Raw genomic sequence first — 20,157 nt, forward strand, 5'->3', positions numbered from 1 at the left:
GTACTGGCCCTCTGACAGTGCAGCATTCCCTCAGTACTGACCCTCTCACAGTGCAGCACTCCCTCAGTACTGACCCTCTGACAGTGCTGCACTGACCCTCTGACAGTGCAGCACTCCCTCAGTACTGACCCACTCACAGTGCAGTGCTCCCTCAGTACTGACTCTCTGACAGTGCAGCACTCCCTCAGTACTGACCCTCTCACAGTGCAGCGCTCTCTCAGTACTGACTCTCTGACAGTGCAGCACTCCCTCAGTACTGACCCTCTCACAGTGCAGCGCTCCCTCAGTACTGACCCTCTGACAGTGCCGCACTCCCTCAGTACTGGCCCTCTGACAGTGCAGCATTCCCTCAGTACTGACCCTCTGACAGTGCTGCACTGACCCTCTGACAGTCTAGCACTCCCTCAGTATTGATCGTCTCACAGTGCAGCGCTCCCTCAGTACTGACTCTCTGACAGTGCAGCACTCCCTCAGTGCTGACCCTCTGACAGTGCAGTATTCCCTCAGTACTGACTCTCTGACAGTGCAGCGCTCCCTCAGTACTGACTCTCTGACAGTGCAGCGCTCCCTCAGTACAGACCCTCTGACAGTGCTGCACTCCCTCAGTACTGACTCTCTGACAGTGCAGCACTCCCTCAGTACTGGCACTCTGACAGTGCAGCGCTCCCTCAGTACTGACACTCTGACAGTGCAGCACTCCCTCAGTACTGGCACTCTGACAGTGCAGCGCTCCCTCAGTACTGACTCTCTGACAGTACAGCACTCCCTCAGTACTGACCCTCTGACAGTGCAGCGCTCCCTCAGTTCCGACCCTCTGACAGTGCAGCACTCCATCAGGAATGACTCTCTGACAGTGCAGCACTCCCTCAGTACTGACCCTCTGACAGTTGAGCACTACCTCAGTACTGACCCTCTGACAGTGCAGCACTCCCTCAGTACTGACCCTCTGACAGTTGAGCACTACCTCAGTACTGACCCTCTGACAGTGCAGCGCTCCCTCAGTACTGACTCTCTGACAGTGCAGCACTCCCTCAGTACTGATCCTCTGACAGTGCAGCACTCCCTCAGTACTGATCCTCTGACAGTGCAGCGTTCCCTCAGTACTGACCCTCTGACAGTGCAGCGCTCCCTCAGTACTGACCCTCTGACAGTACAGCACTCCCTCAGTACTGATCCTCTGACAGTGCAGCGTTCCCTCAGTACTGACCCTCTGACAGTGCAGCGCTCCCTCAGTACTGACCCTCTGACAGTGCAGCATTCCCTCAGTACTGACCCTCTGACAGTGCAGCACTCCCTCAGTACTGACCCTCTGACAGTGCAGCGTTCCCTCTGTACTGACCCTCTGACAGTGCAGCGTTCCCTCAGTACAGACCCTCTGACAGTGCAGCACTCCCTCAGTACTGACCCTCTGACAGTGCAGCACTCCCTCAGTACTGGCACTCTGACAGTGCAGCACTCCCTCAGTACTGACTCTCTGACAGTGCAGCATCTCTCAGTACTGTCTCTCTGACAGTGCAGCGCTCCCTCAGTACTGACACTCTGACAGTGCAGCACTCCCTCAGTACTGACTCTCTGACAGTGCAGTGCTCCCTCAGTACTGACCCTCTGACAGTGCAGCACTCCGTCAATACTGACCCTCTGACAGTGCAGCACCTCCTCTCTACTGACCCTCTGACAGTGCAGCACTCCCTAGTGCTGGTCATCTGACAGCGCAGCACTCCCTCAGTACTGACCCTCTGACAGTGCAGCGCTCCCTCAGTAATGCCTCTCTGACAGTGCAGCACTCCCTCAGTACTGACCCTCTGACAGTGCAGCACTCCCTCAGTACTGACCCTCTGACAGTGCAGCTGTCCCTCAGTACTGACCCTCTGACAGTGCAGCACTCCCTCAGTACTGACCCTCTGACAGTGCAGCACTCCCTCAGTACTGACCCTCTGACAATGCAGCACTCCCTAGTACTGGCTCTCTGACAGTGCAGCACTCCCTCAGTACTGACTCTCTGACAGTGCAGCACTTCCTCAGTACTGACCCTCTCACAGTGCAGCACTCCCTAGTACTGGCTCTCTGACAGTGCAGCACTCCCTCAGTACTGACCCACTGACAGTGCAGCACTCCCTTAGTACTGACCCTCTGACAGTGCAGCACTCCCTCAGTACTGACCCTCTGACAGTGCAGCACTCCCTCAGTACTGACCCTCTGACAGAGCAGCACTCCCTCAGTACTGACCCTCTGACAGTGCAGCGCTCCCTCAGTACTGACCCTCTGACAGTGCAGTGCTCCCTCAGTACTGGCTCTCTGACAGTGCAGCATTCCCTCAGTACTGACCCTCTCACAGTGCAGCACTCCCTCAGTACTGACCTTCTGACAGTGCAGCACTCCCTCAGTACTGACCCTCTGACAGTGCAGCACTCCCTAGTACTGGCTCTCTGACAGTGCAGCACTCCCTCAGTACTGACCCACTGACAGTGCAGCACTCCCTTAGTACTGACCCTCTGACAGTGCAGCACTCCCTCAGTACTGACCCTCTGACAGTGCAGCACTCCCTCAGTACTGACCCTCTGACAGTGCAGCACTCCCTCAGTACTGACCCTCTGACAGTGCAGCGCTCCCTCAGTACTGACCCTCTGACAGTGCAGTGCTCCCTCAGTACTGACCCTCTGACAGTGCAGCATTCCCTCAGTCCTGACCCTCTCACAGTGCAGCGCTCCCTCAGTACTGGCTCTCTGACAGTGCAGCATTCCCTCAGTACTGACCCTCTCACAGTGCAGCACTCCCTCAGTACTGACCTTCTGACAGTGCAGCACTCCCTCAGTACTGACCCTCTGACAGTGCAGCACTCCCTCAGTACTGACCCTCTGGCAGTGCAGCGCTCCCTCAGTACTGACCCTCTGACAGTGCAGCACTGCCTCAGTACTGACCCTCTGACAGTGCAGCACTCCCTTAGTACTGACCCTCTGACAGTGCAGCACTCCCTCAGTACTGACTCTCTGACAGTGCAGCACTCCCTCAGTACTGACCCACTGACAGTGCAGCGCTCCCTCAGTACTGACCCTCTGACAGTGCCGCACTCCCTCAGTACTGGCCCTCTGACAGTGCAGCATTCCCTCAGTACTGACCCTCTGACAGTGCAGCACTCCCTCAGTACTGACCCTCTGACAGTGCAGCGCTCCCTCAGTAATGACTCTCTGACAGTGCAGCACTCCCTCAGTACTGACACTCTGACAGTGCAGCATTCCCTCAGTACTGACCCTCTGACAGTGCAGCATTCCCACAGTACTGACCCTCTCACAGTGCAGCGCTCCCTCAGTACTGACCCTCTCACAGTGCAGCGCTCCCTCAGTACTGACTCTCTGACAGTGCAGCACTCCCTCAGTACTGACCCTCTCACAGTGCAGCGCTCCCTCAGTACTGACCCTCTGACAGTGCCGCACTCCCTCAGTACTGGCCCTCTGACAGTGCAGCATTCCCTCAGTACTGACCCTCTCACAGTGCAGCACTCCCTCAGTACTGACCCTCTGACAGTGCTGCACTGACCCTCTGACAGTGCAGCACTCCCTCAGTACTGACCCACTCACAGTGCAGTGCTCCCTCAGTACTGACTCTCTGACAGTGCAGCACTCCCTCAGTACTGACCCTCTCACAGTGCAGCGCTCCCTCAGTACTGACTCTCTGACAGTGCAGCACTCCCTCAGTACTGACCCTCTCACAGTGCAGCGCTCCCTCAGTACTGACCCTCTGACAGTGCCGCACTCCCTCAGTACTGGCCCTCTGACAGTGCAGCATTCCCTCAGTACTGACCCTCTGACAGTGCTGCACTGACCCTCTGACAGTCTAGCACTCCCTCAGTATTGATCGTCTCACAGTGCAGCGCTCCCTCAGTACTGACTCTCTGACAGTGCAGCACTCCCTCAGTGCTGACCCTCTGACAGTGCAGTATTCCCTCAGTACTGACTCTCTGACAGTGCAGCGCTCCCTCAGTACTGACTCTCTGACAGTGCAGCGCTCCCTCAGTACAGACCCTCTGACAGTGCTGCACTCCCTCAGTACTGACTCTCTGACAGTGCAGCACTCCCTCAGTACTGGCACTCTGACAGTGCAGCGCTCCCTCAGTACTGACACTCTGACAGTGCAGCACTCCCTCAGTACTGGCACTCTGACAGTGCAGCGCTCCCTCAGTACTGACTCTCTGACAGTACAGCACTCCCTCAGTACTGACCCTCTGACAGTGCAGCGCTCCCTCAGTTCCGACCCTCTGACAGTGCAGCACTCCATCAGGAATGACTCTCTGACAGTGCAGCACTCCCTCAGTACTGACCCTCTGACAGTTGAGCACTACCTCAGTACTGACCCTCTGACAGTGCAGCACTCCCTCAGTACTGACCCTCTGACAGTTGAGCACTACCTCAGTACTGACCCTCTGACAGTGCAGCGCTCCCTCAGTACTGACTCTCTGACAGTGCAGCACTCCCTCAGTACTGATCCTCTGACAGTGCAGCACTCCCTCAGTACTGATCCTCTGACAGTGCAGCGTTCCCTCAGTACTGACCCTCTGACAGTGCAGCGCTCCCTCAGTACTGACCCTCTGACAGTACAGCACTCCCTCAGTACTGATCCTCTGACAGTGCAGCGTTCCCTCAGTACTGACCCTCTGACAGTGCAGCGCTCCCTCAGTACTGACCCTCTGACAGTGCAGCATTCCCTCAGTACTGACCCTCTGACAGTGCAGCACTCCCTCAGTACTGACCCTCTGACAGTGCAGCGTTCCCTCTGTACTGACCCTCTGACAGTGCAGCGTTCCCTCAGTACAGACCCTCTGACAGTGCAGCACTCCCTCAGTACTGACCCTCTGACAGTGCAGCACTCCCTCAGTACTGGCACTCTGACAGTGCAGCACTCCCTCAGTACTGACTCTCTGACAGTGCAGCATCTCTCAGTACTGACTCTCTGACAGTGCAGCGCTCCCTCAGTACTGACACTCTGACAGTGCAGCACTCCCTCAGTACTGACTCTCTGACAGTGCAGTGCTCCCTCAGTACTGACCCTCTGACAGTGCAGCACTCCGTCAATACTGACCCTCTGACAGTGCAGCACCTCCTCTCTACTGACCCTCTGACAGTGCAGCACTCCCTAGTGCTGGTCATCTGACAGCGCAGCACTCCCTCAGTACTGACCCTCTGACAGTGCAGCGCTCCCTCAGTAATGCCTCTCTGACAGTGCAGCACTCCCTCAGTACTGACCCTCTGACAGTGCAGCACTCCCTCAGTACTGACCCTCTGACAGTGCAGCTGTCCCTCAGTACTGACCCTCTGACAGTGCAGCACTCCCTCAGTACTGACCCTCTGACAGTGCAGCACTCCCTCAGTACTGACCCTCTGACAATGCAGCACTCCCTAGTACTGGCTCTCTGACAGTGCAGCACTCCCTCAGTACTGACTCTCTGACAGTGCAGCACTTCCTCAGTACTGACCCTCTCACAGTGCAGCACTCCCTAGTACTGGCTCTCTGACAGTGCAGCACTCCCTCAGTACTGACCCACTGACAGTGCAGCACTCCCTTAGTACTGACCCTCTGACAGTGCAGCACTCCCTCAGTACTGACCCTCTGACAGTGCAGCACTCCCTCAGTACTGACCCTCTGACAGTGCAGCACTCCCTCAGTACTGACCCTCTGACAGTGCAGCGCTCCCTCAGTACTGACCCTCTGACAGTGCAGTGCTCCCTCAGTACTGGCTCTCTGACAGTGCAGCATTCCCTCAGTACTGACCCTCTCACAGTGCAGCACTCCCTCAGTACTGACCTTCTGACAGTGCAGCACTCCCTCAGTACTGACCCTCTGACAGTGCAGCACTCCCTCAGTACTGACCCTCTGGCAGTGCAGCGCTCCCTCAGTACTGACCCTCTGACAGTGCAGCACTCCCTCAGTACTGACCCTCTGACAGTGCAGCACTCCCTTAGTACTGACCCTCTGACAGTGCAGCACTCCCTCAGTACTGACTCTCTGACAGTGCAGCACTCCCTCAGTACTGACCCACTAACAGTGCAGCGCTCCCTCAGTACTGACCCTCTGACAGTGCCGCACTCCCTCAGAACTGGCCCTCTGACAGTGCAGCATTCCCTCAGTACTGACCCTCTGACAGTGCAGCACTCCCTCAGTACTGACCCTCTGACAGTGCAGCGCTCCCTCAGTAATGACTCTCTGACAGTGCAGCACTCCCTCAGTACTGACACTCTGACAGTGCAGCATTCCCTCAGTACTGACCCTCTGACAGTGCAGCATTCCCACAGTACTGACCCTCTCACAGTGCAGCGCTCCCTCAGTACTGACCCTCTCACAGTGCAGCGCTCCCTCAGTACTGACTCTCTGACAGTGCAGCACTCCCTCAGTACTGACCCTCTCACAGTGCAGCGCTCCCTCAGTACTGACCCTCTGACAGTGCCGCACTCCCTCAGTACTGGCCCTCTGACAGTGCAGCATTCCCTCAGTACTGACCCTCTCACAGTGCAGCACTCCCTCAGTACTGACCCTCTGACAGTGCTGCACTGACCCTCTGACAGTGCAGCACTCCCTCAGTACTGACCCACTCACAGTGCAGTGCTCCCTCAGTACTGACTCTCTGACAGTGCAGCACTCCCTCAGTACTGACCCTCTCACAGTGCAGCGCTCCCTCAGTACTGACTCTCTGACAGTGCAGCACTCCCTCAGTACTGACCCTCTCACAGTGCAGCGCTCCCTCAGTACTGACCCTCTGACAGTGCCGCACTCCCTCAGTACTGGCCCTCTGACAGTGCAGCATTCCCTCAGTACTGACCCTCTGACAGTGCTGCACTGACCCTCTGACAGTCTAGCATTCCCTCAGTATTGATCGTCTCACAGTGCAGCGCTCCCTCAGTACTGACTCTCTGACAGTGCAGCACTCCCTCAGTGCTGACCCTCTGTCAGTGCAGTATTCCCTCAGTACTGACTCTCTGACAGTGCAGCGCTCCCTCAGTACTGACTCTCTGACAGTGCAGCGCTCCCTCAGTACAGACCCTCTGACAGTGCAGCACTCCCTCAGTACTGACTCTGTAACAGTGCAGCACTCCCTCAGTACTGGCACTCTGACAGTGCAGCGCTCCCTCAGTACTGACCCTCTGACAGTGCAGTATTCCCTCAGTACTGACTCTCTGACAGTGCAGCGCTCCCTCAGTACAGACCCTCTGACAGTGCAGCGCTCCCTCAGTACTGACACTCTGACAGTGCAGCACTCCCTCAGTACTGGCACTCTGACAGTGCAGCGCTCCCTCAGTACTGACTCTCTGACAGTACAGCACTCCCTCAGTACTGACCCTCTGACAGTGCAGCGCTCCCTCAGTTCCTTCCCTCTGACAGTGCAGCACTCCCATCAGGAATGACTCTCTGACAGTGCAGCACTCCCTCAGTACTGACCCTCTGACAGTTGAGCACTACCTCAGTACTGACCCTCTGACAGTGCAGCACTCCCTCAGTACTGACCCTCTGACAGTTGAGCACTACCTCAGTACTGACCCTCTGACAGTGCAGCACTCCCTCAGTACTGACTCTCTGACAGTGCAGCACTCCCTCAGTACTGATCCTCTGACAGTGCAGCACTCCCTCAGTACTGATCCTCTGACAGTGCAGCGTTCCCTCAGTACTGACCCTCTGACAGTGCAGCGCTCCCTCAGTACTGACCCTCTGACAGTACAGCACTCCCTCAGTACTGATCCTCTGACAGTGCAGCGTTCCCTCAGTACTGACCCTCTGACAGTGCAGCGCTCCCTCAGTACTGACCCTCTGACAGTGCAGCATTCCCTCAGTACTGACCCTCTGACAGTGCAGCACTCCCTCAGTACTGACCCTCTGACAGTGCAGCGTTCCCTCTGTACTGACCCTCTGACAGTGCAGCGTTCCCTCAGTACTGACCCTCTGACAGTGCAGCACTCCCTCAGTACTGACCCTCTGACAGTGCAGCACTCCCTCAGTACTGACCCTCTGACAGTGCAGCATTCCCTCAGTACTGACCCTCTGACAGTGCAGCACTCCCTCAGTACTGACCCTCTGACAGTGCAGCACTCCCTCATTACTGACCCTCTGACAGTGCAGCATTCCCTCAGTACTGACCCTCTGACAGTGCAGCACCCCCTCAGTACTGACCCTCTGACAGTGCAGCATTCCCTCAGTACTGACCCTCTGACAGTGCAGCACCCCCTCAGTACTGACCCTCTGACAGTGCAGCACTCCCTGTGTACTGAGGCCCTGATGGGGCAGCAGGCGTGGGCACAATGGATGAATGAGTCATAGAATCTTTAGTTTAGAAGGAGGCCATTTCGCCCATTAATTCTGCACCGACCCTCCGAAAGAGTTCGCTATCCAGGCCCACGCCCTATCTCTGTAACACCACTTAACCTTTTGGAGACGAAGGGACAATTTAGCATAGCCGATCCTCCTAACCTGCACATCTTTGCACTGTGGGATGTGACCGGAATCCCCGGAGTAAACCCGCGCAGACACAGGGTGAAAGTGCAGACTCCGCACGGATACTCACCCGAGGTCGAAATTGAACCCGGGTCCCTGGAGCTGTGAGGCAGCAGTGCTAACCACTGTAGTATGAAGCTGGGTGATTCTAAGATGCTGCGTTTCTCTATTCCTCCCAGGTATTACTACAACAAGCGAATCCTTCACAAAACAAAGGGCAAACGATTCACCTACAAGTTTAACTTCAACAAGCTCGTGTTGGTTAACTACCCTTTCATCGACATGGGTAAGTGAGGAGCACCGATCAGGGAAGCCTTCAACCGCAATGAGTCGGGCAGCCTTCGCCGGGGGCCTGGGGAAGTTAAGGCAGCTGAATGGGTTTGGAAAATGTAGATCAGTAAACAAGCAGTATTGAGGGGCTGAATGGCCTCCTCCTGTTCCTGTGTAACAGGCTCGAGGGGCTGAATGGCCTCCTCCTGTTCCTGTGTAATGAGCTCGAGGGGCTGAATGGCATTACCAATGCTGGTACCAATGGCAGCCAAACGGCTGGTTTAGCACACTGGGCTAAATAGCTGGCTTTGAAAGCAGACCAAGGCAGGTCAGCAGCACAGTTCAATTCCTGTACCAGCCTCCCTGAACAGGTGCCGGAATGTGGCGACTAGGGGCTTTTCACAGTAACTTCATTGAAGCCTACTTGTGACAATAAGCGATTTTCATTTCATTTCAATGGTGTGACAACGCATTCCTTTGAGGGGGTTGCGAGCAAGAGGGGGTGAGGTGCATCGGGAACAGAACTGATGGAGGCCGGAGGAGGGCAAAGGAATAAGAGGGCAAGGGAGGCAACGCACCAATACACTTGGGGAAGGGAGTGTCGGAGCCTGCTGCTGGCGAGCCGGCAGAGGCTGGAGGGGCTGATGGGCCACTTGTACCATTGCAAAAAACAAACTGTTTTTCTAAATCTCCCTGGAACTGGTTTGACGTCACACGCGCCGTGCGGGGGCTCGGAAAAGTGGCTACTGCCTCTCACTGTTCCTCCCTCTCCCTGTTGAGTGGAAAGGCTGAATGTGTACGTCTGTGTGTTGTTTTGGTGTTTGGCCTGTTTTTCTATCGGGAGGGGAATGTACTCTGTTTGGAGGCGCAGCAATGAGCTCATCGGGGACAGTGGGTTGCAGTCTGAACTGCCTTGTTGTGTCCGCACCTCCGCATTTGCTGCGATGAGCTATCTATAGAAACTAGCCGACACCTGATTCATTCTGTATCTCGTCACTGCCCCCTCAGTTCCTCTGGCTGCTGCTCTTCCCACTCGCACAACCTGGCAAAGGCGAATTCTCTTCTGCTTTCGGTTTTGATTTCGCCCCCCCCCCCACTCTGTGCGTGTGTGTGTGTGTCCCACTGTGTGTGTGTGTGTGTGTGTGTCCCACTCTGTGTGTGTGTGTGTGTGTGTGTCCCCCACTGTGTGTGTGTGTGTCCCACTCAGTGTGTGTGTGTCCGTCCCACTCTGTGTGTGTGTGTGTGTGTGTGTGTGTGTGTCCGTCTCACACTGTGTGTGTGTCTGTGTATGTGTGTGTCCCACTCTGTGTGTGTGTGTGTGTCTGTGTATGTGTGTGTCCCACTCTGTGTGTGTGTGTGTGTGTCCCACTCTGTGTATGAGTGTGTGTGTGTGTGTCCCACTCTGTGTGTGTGCGTGTGTGTGTGTGTCCCACTCTGTGTGTGTGTGTGTGTGTCCCACTCTGTGTGTGTGTGTGTGTGTGTGTGTGTGTGTGTGTGTGTCCCACTGTGTGTGTGTGTGTCCCACTCAGTGTGTGTGTGTCCGTCCCACTCTGTGTGTGTGTGTGTGTGTGTGTGTGTGTGTGTGTGTGTGTGTCCCCGTCTCACTCTGTGTGTGTGTGTGTGTGTGTGTGTGTGTCTGTGTATGTGTGTGTCCCACTCTGTGTGTGTGTCTGTGTATGTGTGTGTCCCACTCTGTGTGTGTGTGTGTGTGTGTGTGTGTGTGTCCCACTCTGTACATGTGTGTGTGTGTGTGTGTCCCTCTGTATGTGTATGTGTCCCACTCTGTGTGTGTGTGTGTGTGTGTGTGTGTCCCACTCTGTGTGTGTGTGTGTCCCACTCTGTACGTGTGTGTGTGTCCCACTCTGTACATGTACGTGTGTATGTGTGTCCCACTCTGTGTGTGTGTGTGTGTGTGTGTCCCACTCTGTGTATGAGTGTGTGTGTGTGTGTCCCACTCTGTGTGTGTGTGTGTGTGTGTGTGTGTGTGTGTCCCACTCTGTGTGTGTGTGTGTCCCACTCTGTGTGTGTGTGTGTGTGTGTGTCCCACTGTGTGTGTGTGTGTCCCACTGTGTGTGTGTGTGTCCCACTCAATGTGTGTGTGTCCGTCCCACTCTGTGTGTGTGTGTGTGTGTGTCCGTCTCACTCTGTGTGTGTGTGTGTGTCTGTGTATGTGTGTGTCCCACTCTGTGTGTGTGTGTGTGTGTGTCTGTGTATGTGTGTGTCCCACTCTGTGTGTGTGTGTGTGTGTGTGTGTCCCACTCTGTACATGTGTGTGTGTGTATGTGTGTGTGTGTGTCCCACTCTGTACATGTGTGTGTGTGTGTGTGTGTGTGTGTGTCCCACACTGTGTGTGTGTGTGTCCCACTCTGTACGTGTGTGTGTGTGTCCCACTCTGTACATGTGTGTGTGTGTGTGTCCCTCTGTATGTGTATGTGTCCCACTCTGTGTGTGTGTGTGTGTGTGTGTGTCCCACTCTGTATGTGCGTGTGTGTGTGTATGTCCCACTCTGTACGTGTGTGTGTCCCACTCTGTACGTGTGTGTGTGTCCCACTCTGTACATGTGTGTGTGTGTGTGTCCCTCTGTATGTGTGTGTGTCCCACTCTGTGTATGAGTGTGTGTGTGTGTCCCACTCTGCGTGTGTGTGTGTCCCACTCTGTATGTGCGTGTGTGTGTGTATGTCCCACTCTGTACGTGTGTGTGTCCCACTCTGTACGTGTGTGTGAGTCCCACTCTGTGTGTGTGTGTGTGTGTGTGTGTCCCACTCTGTGTGTGTGTGTGTGTGTGTGTCCCACTGTGTATGTGTGTCCCACTCTGTGTGTGTCCCACTCTGTGTGTGTCCCCCACTGTGTGTGTGTGTGTGTCCCACTCTGTGTGTGTCCCCCACTGTGTGTGTGTGTGTGTCCCACTCTGTGTGTGTGTGTGTGTCTGTGTGTCCCCCATTCTGTGTGTGTGTGTATCCCACTCTGTGTGTGTATGTGTCCCACTGTATGTGTCCCACTCTGAGTGTGTGTGTGTGTGTGTGTATGTATGTATCCCACTCTTGCGCTCTCTCTCTCTCGCGCTCACTCTCTGTCTCGCGCTCAATGTCTCTCTCGTCCTCCCTCTCTTGTGCTCCCTCTCTCTCTCGCGCTCGCGCTCCCTCTCTCTCTCGCGCTCCCTCTATCTCTCGCGCTCCCTCTCTCTCTCGCGCTCCCTCTCTCTCTCGCGCTCCCTCTCTCGCGCTCCCTCTCTCTCTCGTGCTTCCTCTCTCTCTCGTGCTCCCTCTCTCTCGCGCTCCCTCTCTCGCGCTCCCTCTCTCTCTCTCTCTCGCGCTCCCTCTCTCTCTCGCGCTCCCTCTCTCTCTCGCGCTCCCTCTCTCTCTCGTGCTCCCTCTCTCTTACGCTCCCTCTCTCTCTCACGCTCCCTCTCTCTTGCGCTCCCTCTCTCGCGCTCCCTCTCTCTCACGCTCCCTCTCTCTCTCGCGCTCCCTCTCTCTCTCGCGCTCCCTCTCTCTCTCGCGCTCCCTCTCTCTCTCGTGCTCCCTCTCTCTTACGCTCCCTCTCTCTCTCACGCTCCCTCTCTCTCACGCTCCCTCTCTCTTGCGCTCCCTCTCTCTCTCACGCTCCCTCTCTCTCTCGCTCCCTTTCTCTCTCCCGCTCCCTCTCTCTCACGCTCCCTCTCTCTCGCGCTCCCTCTCTCTCTCGCGCTCCCTCTCTCTCTCGCGCTCCCTCTCTCGCGCTCCCTCTCTCTCTCGTGCTTCCTCTCTCTCTCGTGCTCCCTCTCTCTCGCGCTCCCTCTCTCGCGCTCCCTCTCTCTCTCTCTCTCGCGCTCCCTCTCTCTCTCGCGCTCCCTCTCTCTCTCGTGCTCCCTCTCTCTTACGCTCCCTCTCTCTCTCACGCTCCCTCTCTCTTGCGCTCCCTCTCTCGCGCTCCCTCTCTCTCACGCTCCCTCTCTCTCTCGCGCTCCCTCTCTCTCTCGCGCTCCCTCTCTCTCTCGCGCTCCCTCTCTCTCTCGTGCTCCCTCTCTCTTACGCTCCCTCTCTCTCTCACGCTCCCTCTCTCTCACGCTCCCTCTCTCTTGCGCTCCCTCTCTCTCTCACGCTCCCTCTCTCTCTCGCTCCCTTTCTCTCTCCCGCTCCCTCTCTCTTGCGCTCCCTCTCTCGCGCACCCTCTCTCTCATGCTCCCTCTCTCTCTCGCGCTCCCTCTCTCTCTCGTGCTCCCCCTCTCTCCCGCTCCCTCTCTCTCGCTTTCCATCTCTCTCTCGTGCTCCCTCTCTCGCGCTCCCTCTCTCTCGCGCTCCCTCTCTCTCTCGTGATCCCTTTCTCTCTCGCGCTCCCTCTCTCTCTCTCTCGCGTTCCCTCTCTCGCACTCCCTCTCTCTCTCGCGCTCCCTCTCTCTCGCTCTCCCTCTCTCTCTCGCTCTCCCTTTCTCTCTCTCGCTCTCCCTCTCTCTCTCTCGCGCTCACTCTCTCTCGCGCTCACTCTCTCTCTCTGGCCCTCTCTTTCGCTCTGCCTCTCTCTCACTCTGCCTCTCTCTCTCGCTCTGCCTCTCTCTCTCGCGCTCCCTCTCTCCCTTGTGCTCCCTCTCTCTCTCACGCTCCCTCTCTCTCACGCTCCCTCTCTCTCACGCTCCCTCTCTCTCACGCTCCCTCTCTCTCACGCTCCCTCTCTCTCACGCTCCCTCTCTCATGCTCCCCCTCTCTCTCATGCTCCCCCTCTCTCTCGCGCTCCCTCTCTCTCTCGCGCTCCCTCTCTCTCACGCTCCCTCTCTCTCTCGCGCTCCCTCTCTCTCACGTGCTCCCTCTCTCTCACGCTCCCTCTCTCTCTCCCGCTCCCTCTCTCTTGCGCTCCCTCTCTCGCGCACCCTCTCTCTCATGCTCCCTCTCTCTCTCGCGCTCCCTCTCTCTCTCGTGCTCCCTCTCTCTCCCGCTCCCTCTCTCTCGCTTTCCATCTCTCACTCGTGCTCCCTCTCTCGCGCTCCCTCTCTCTCGCGCTCCCTCTCTCTCTCGTGATCCCTCTCTCTCTCACGCTCCCTCTCTCTCTTCGCGTTCCCTCTCTCGCACTCCCTCTCTCTCTCACGCTCCCTCTCGCGCTCCCTCTCTCTCTCGCTCTCCCTCTCTCTTGCACTCCCTCTCTCTCTCGCGCTCACTCTCTCTCGCGCTCACTCTCTCTCTCTGGCCCTCCCTCTCTCTTTCGCTCTGCCTCTCTCTCTCTCTCACTCTGCCTCTCTCGCTCTGCCTTTCTCTCTCGCGCTCCCTCTCTCGTGCTCCCTCTCTCTCTCGCGCTCCCTCTCTCTCTCGCGCTCCCTCTCTCTCTCGCGCTCCCTCTCTCTCTCGCGCTCCCTCTCTCTCTCGCGCACCCTCTCTCTCATGCTCCCCCTCTCTCTCGCGCTCCCTCTCTCTCTCGCGCTCCCTCTCTCTCTCTCTCTCTCGCGCTCCCTCTCTCTCTCGCGCTCCCTCTCTCTCTCGCGCTCCCTCTCTCTCTCGCGCTCCCTCTCTCTCTCGCGCTCCCTCTCTCTCTCGCGCTCCCTCTCTCTCTCGTGCTCCCTCTCTCTCGCGCTCCCTCTCTCTCACGCTCCCTCTCTCTCCCTCTCTCTCGCGCTCCCTCTCTCCCTTGTGCTCCCTCTCTCTCTCACGCTCCCTCTCTCTCACGCTCCCTCTCTCTCACGCTCCCTCTCTCTCACGCTCCCCCTCTTTCACGCTCCCTCTCTCAAACGCTCCCTCTCTCTCACACTCCCTCTCTCTCACGTTCCCTCTCTCTCACGCTCCCTCTCTCTCACGCTCCCTCTCGCTTGCGCTCCCTCTCTCGCGCACCCTCTCTCTCATGCTCCCCCTCTTTCTCGCGCTCCCTCTCTCTCTCGCGCTCCCTCTCTCTCACGCTCCCTCTCTCTCTCGTGCTCCCTCTCTCTCTCGTGCTCACTCTCTCTCACGCTCCCTCTCTCTTGCGCTCCCTCTCTCTTGCGCTCCCTCTCTCTCATGCTCCCTCTCTCTCTCGCGCTCCCTCTCTCTCTCGCGCTCCCTCTCTCTCGCACTCCCTCTCTCTCTCTCCCTCTCTCTCTCTCTCGCGCTCCCTCTCTCCCTTGTGCTCCCTCTCTCTCTCACGCTCCCTCTCTCTCACGCTCCCTCTCTCTCACGCTCACTCTCTCTCACGCTCACTCTCTCTCACGCTCCCTCTCTCTCACGCTCCCTCTCTCTCATGCTCCCCCTCTTTCACACTCCCTCTCTCAAACGCTCCCTCTCTCTCACACTCCCTCTCTCTCACGTTCCCTCTCTCTCACGCTCCCTCTCTCTCACGCTCCCTCTCGCTTGCGCTCCCTCTCTCGCGCACCCTCTCTCTCATGCTCCCCCTCTTTCTCGCGCTCCCTCTCTCTCTCGCGCTCCCTCTCTCTCACGCTCCCTCTCTCTCTCGTGCTCCCTCTCTCTCTCGTGCTCACTCTCTCTCACGCTCCCTCTCTCTTGCGCTCCCTCTCTCTTGCGCTCCCTCTCTCTCATGCTCCCTCTCTCTCTCGCGCTCCCTCTCTCTCTCGCGCTCCCTCTCTCTCGCACTCCCTCTCTCTCTCTCCCTCTCTCTCTCTCTCGCGCTCCCTCTCTCCCTTGTGCTCCCTCTCTCTCTCACGCTCCCTCTCTCTCACGCTCCCTCTCTCTCACGCTCACTCTCTCTCACGCTCCCTCTCTCTTGCGCTCCCTCTCTCGCGCACCCTCTCTCTCATGCTCCCTCTCTCTCTCGCGCTCCCTCTCTCTCTCGTGCTCCCTCTCTCTCCCGCTCCCTCTCTCACTCGTGCTCCCTCTCTCGCGCTCCCTCTCTCTCGCGCTCCCTCTCTCTCTCGTGATCCCTCTCTCTCTCACGCTCCCTCTCTCTCTTCGCGTTCCCTCTCTCGCACTCCCTCTCTCTCTCACGCTCCCTCTCTCTCGCGCTCCCTCTCTCTCTCGCTCTCCCTCTCTCTTGCACTCCCTCTCTCTCTCGCGCTCACTCTCTCTCGCGCTCACTCTCTCTCTCTGGCCCTCCCTCTCTCTTTCGCTCTGCCTCTCTCTCTCTCTCACTCTGCCTCTCTCGCTCTGCCTTTCTCTCTCGCGCTCCCTCTCTCGTGCTCCCTCTCTCTCTCGCGCTCCCTCTCTCTCTCGCGCTCCCTCTCTCTCTCGCGCTCCCTCTCTCTCTCGCGCTCCCTCTCTCTCTCGCGCACCCTCTCTCTCATGCTCCCCCTCTCTCTCGCGCTCCCTCTCTCTCTCGCGCTCCCTCTCTCTCTCGCTCTCTCGCGCTCCCTCTCTCTCTCGCGCTCCCTCTCTCTCTCGCGCTCCCTCTCTCTCTCGCGCTCCCTCTCTCTCTCGCGCTCCCTCTCTCTCTCGCGCTCCCTCTCTCTCTCGTGCTCCCTCTCTCTCGCGCTCCCTCTCTCTCACGCTCCCTCTCTCTCCCTCTCTCTCGCGCTCCCTCTCTCCCTTGTGCTCCCTCTCTCTCTCACGCTCCCTCTCTCTCACGCTCCCTCTCTCTCACGCTCCCTCTCTCTCACGCTCCCCCTCTTTCACGCTCCCTCTCTCAAACGCTCCCTCTCTCTCACACTCCCTCTCTCTCACGTTCCCTCTCTCTCACGCTCCCTCTCTCTCACGCTCCCTCTCGCTTGCGCTCCCTCTCTCGCGCACCCTCTCTCTCATGCTCCCCCTCTTTCTCGCGCTCCCTCTCTCTCTCGCGCTCCCTCTCTCTCACGCTCCCTCTCTCTCTCGTGCTCCCTCTCTCTCTCGTGCTCACTCTCTCTCACGCTCCCTCTCTCTTGCGCTCCCTCTCTCTTGCGCTCCCTCTCTCTCATGCTCCCTCTCTCTCTCGCGCTCCCTCTCTCTCTCGCGCTCCCTCTCTCTCGCACTCCCTCTCTCTCTCTCCCTCTCTCTCTCTCTCGCGCTCCCTCTCTCCCTTGTGCTCCCTCTCTCTCTCACGCTCCCTCTCTCTCACGCTCCCTCTCTCTCACGCTCACTCTCTCTCACGCTCACTCTCTCTCACGCTCCCTCTCTCTCACGCTCCCTCTCTCTCATGCTCCCCCTCTTTCACACTCCCTCTCTCAAACGCTCCCTCTCTCTCACACTCCCTCTCTCTCACGTTCCCTCTCTCTCACGCTCCCTCTCTCTCACGCTCCCTCTCGCTTGCGCTCCCTCTCTCGCGCACCCTCTCTCTCATGCTCCCCCTCTTTCTCGCGCTCCCTCTCTCTCTCGCGCTCCCTCTCTCTCACGCTCCCTCTCTCTCTCGTGCTCCCTCTCTCTCTCGTGCTCACTCTCTCTCACGCTCCCTCTCTCTTGCGCTCCCTCTCTCTTGCGCTCCCTCTCTCTCATGCTCCCTCTCTCTCTCGCGCTCCCTCTCTCTCTCGCGCTCCCTCTCTCTCGCACTCCCTCTCTCTCTCTCCCTCTCTCTCTCTCTCTCGCGCTCCCTCTCTCCCTTGTGCTCCCTCTCTCTCTCACGCTCCCTCTCTCTCACGCTCCCTCTCTCTCACGCTCACTCTCTCTCACGCTCACTCTCTCTCACGCTCCCTCTCTCTCACGCTCCCTCTCTCTCATGCTCCCCCTCTTTCACACTCCCTCTCTCTCACACTCCCTCTCTCTCACACTCCCTCTCTCTCACACTCCCTCTCTCTTGCGCTCCCTCTCTCGTGCTCCCCCTCTCTCCCGCTCCCTCTCTCTCGCTTTCCATCTCTCTCTCGTGCTCCCTCTCTCGCGCTCCCTCTCTCTCGCGCTCCCTCTCTCTCTCGTGATCCCTTTCTCTCTCGCGCTCCCTCTCTCTCTCTCTCGCGTTCCCTCTCTCGCACTCCCTCTCTCTCTCGCGCTCCCTCTCTCTCGCTCTCCCTCTCTCTCTCGCTCTCCCTTTCTCTCTCTCGCTCTCCCTCTCTCTCTCTCGCGCTCACTCTCTCTCGCGCTCACTCTCTCTCTCTGGCCCTCTCTTTCGCTCTGCCTCTCTCTCACTCTGCCTCTCTCTCTCGCTCTGCCTCTCTCTCTCGCGCTCCCTCTCTCCCTTGTGCTCCCTCTCTCTCTCACGCTCCCTCTCTCTCACGCTCCCTCTCTCTCACGCTCCCTCTCTCTCACGCTCCCTCTCTCTCACGCTCCCTCTCTCTCACGCTCCCTCTCTCTCACGCTCCCTCTCTCGCGCACCCTCTCTCTCATGCTCCCCCTCTCTCTCGCGCTCCCTCTCTCTCTCGCGCTCCCTCTCTCTCACGCTCCCTCTCTCTCTCGCGCTCCCTCTCTCTCACGTGCTCCCTCTCTCTCACGCTCCCTCTCTCTCTCCCGCTCCCTCTCTCTTGCGCTCCCTCTCTCGCGCACCCTCTCTCTCATGCTCCCTCTCTCTCTCGCGCTCCCTCTCTCTCTCGTGCTCCCTCTCTCTCCCGCTCCCTCTCTCACTCGTGCTCCCTCTCTCGCGCTCCCTCTCTCTCGCGCTCCCTCTCTCTCTCGTGATCCCTCTCTCTCTCACGCTCCCTCTCTCTCTTCGCGTTCCCTCTCTCGCACTCCCTCTCTCTCTCACGCTCCCTCTCTCTCGCGCTCCCTCTCTCTCTCGCTCTCCCTCTCTCTTGCACTCCCTCTCTCTCTCGCGCTCACTCTCTCTCGCGCTCACCCTCTCTCTCTGGCCCTCCCTCTCTCTTTCGCTCTGCCTCTCTCTCTCTCTCACTCTGCCTCTCTCGCTCTGCCTTTCTCTCTCGCGCTCCCTCTCTCGTGCTCCCTCTCTCTCTCGCGCTCCCTCTCTCTCTCGCGCTCCCTCTCTCTCTCGTGCTCCCTCTCTCTCTCGCGCTCCCTCTCTCTCTCGCGCACCCTCTCTCTCATGCTCCCCCTCTCTCTCGCGCTCCCTCTCTCTCTCGCGCTCCCTCTCTCTCTCTCTCTCTCGCGCTCCCTCTCTCTCTCGCGCTCCCTCTCTCTCTCGCGCTCCCTCTCTCTCTCGCGCTCCCTCTCTCTCTCGCGCTCCCTCTCTCTCTCGCGCTCCCTCTCTCTCTCGTGCTCCCTCTCTCTCGCGCTCCCTCTCTCTCACGCTCCCTCTCTCTCCCTCTCTCTCGCGCTCCCTCTCTCCCTTGTGCTCCCTCTCTCTCTCACGCTCCCTCTCTCTCACGCTCCCTCTCTCTCACGCTCCCTCTCTCTCACGCTCCCCCTCTTTCACGCTCCCTCTCTCAAACGCTCCCTCTCTCTCACACTCCCTCTCTCTCACGTTCCCTCTCTCTCACGCTCCCTCTCTCTCACGCTCCCTCTCGCTTGCGCTCCCTCTCTCGCGCACCCTCTCTCTCATGCTCCCCCTCTTTCTCGCGCTCCCTCTCTCTCTCGCGCTCCCTCTCTCTCACGCTCCCTCTCTCTCTCGTGCTCCCTCTCTCTCTCGTGCTCACTCTCTCTCACGCTCCCTCTCTCTTGCGCTCCCTCTCTCTTGCGCTCCCTCTCTCTCATGCTCCCTCTCTCTCTCGCGCTCCCTCTCTCTCTCGCGCTCCCTCTCTCTCGCACTCCCTCTCTCTCTCTCCCTCTCTCTCTCTCTCGCGCTCCCTCTCTCCCTTGTGCTCCCTCTCTCTCTCACGCTCCCTCTCTCTCACGCTCCCTCTCTCTCACGCTCACTCTCTCTCACGCTCACTCTCTCTCACGCTCCCTCTCTCTCACGCTCCCTCTCTCTCATGCTCCCCCTCTTTCACACTCCCTCTCTCTCACACTCCCTCTCTCTCACACTCCCTCTCTCTCACACTCCCTCTCTCTTGCGCTCCCTCTCTCGCGCACCCTCTCTCTCATGCTTCCCCTCTCTCTCGCGCTCCCTCTCTCTCTCGCGCTCCCTCTCTCTCACGCTCCCTCTCTCTCTCGCGCTCCCTCTCTCTCTCGCGCTCCCTCTCTCTCTCGCGCTCCCTCTCTCTCTCGCGCTCCCTCTCTCTCTCGCGCTCCCTCTCTCTCTCGCGCTCCCTCTCTCTCGCGCTCCCTCTCTCGCGCTCCCTCTCTCTCTCCCGCTCCCTCTCTCTCGCTTTCCATCTCTCTCTCGTGCTCCCTCTCTCTCTCACGTTCCCTCTCTCTCGCGCTCCCTCTATCTCTCTCACGCTCCCTCTCTCACGCTTCCTCTCTCTCTCGCGTTCTCCTTCTCGCGTTCCCTCTCTCTCGTGCTCCCTCTCTCGCACTCCCTCTCTCTCTCCCGCTCCCTCTCTCTCTCCAGCTCCCTCTCTCTCTCCCGCTCCCTCTCTCTCGCGTTCCATCTCTCTCTCTCGCGCTACCCGAATTAAGAATTTTTCAATAACTATATTTTGAACATGGCAAGTCAGTAAAATACAAAACTTTGTACATTGGATTCATCCCGTACATGTCAGTTTCCGGATCATTCATGTGCTTTCTTGCTCACATGCCCCCCAAAGGAACCCCCCCTTCCTCCTCCCTCCCCTCTCTTCTCCCCCCCCTCCCCTCCCCTCCCCCCCCCCCCCCCCCCCCCGCCCCCAACGAACGATGCCCCCCCACCCACTCCGCC

The 20,157-nt window shown here is 58.3% G+C and overlaps 1 protein-coding gene across 1 annotated transcript in view; it reads left to right on the forward strand.

Moving 5' to 3' along the window:
* The window catches only part of erf (Ets2 repressor factor), a 338,698-nt gene that overhangs the window by 309,128 nt on the left and 9,413 nt on the right, over window positions 1–20,157 (forward strand). The window contains exon 3 of the mRNA XM_072469068.1: window positions 8,652–8,758. Coding sequence (XP_072325169.1) covers window positions 8,652–8,758 — 107 coding nt within the window. The remainder of the gene's footprint in view (window positions 1–8,651; window positions 8,759–20,157) is intronic.

The sequence above is a fragment of the Scyliorhinus torazame genome, chromosome 12, assembly GCF_047496885.1.
Source record: "Scyliorhinus torazame isolate Kashiwa2021f chromosome 12, sScyTor2.1, whole genome shotgun sequence".
NCBI classification, from domain to species: domain Eukaryota; kingdom Metazoa; phylum Chordata; class Chondrichthyes; order Carcharhiniformes; family Scyliorhinidae; genus Scyliorhinus; species Scyliorhinus torazame.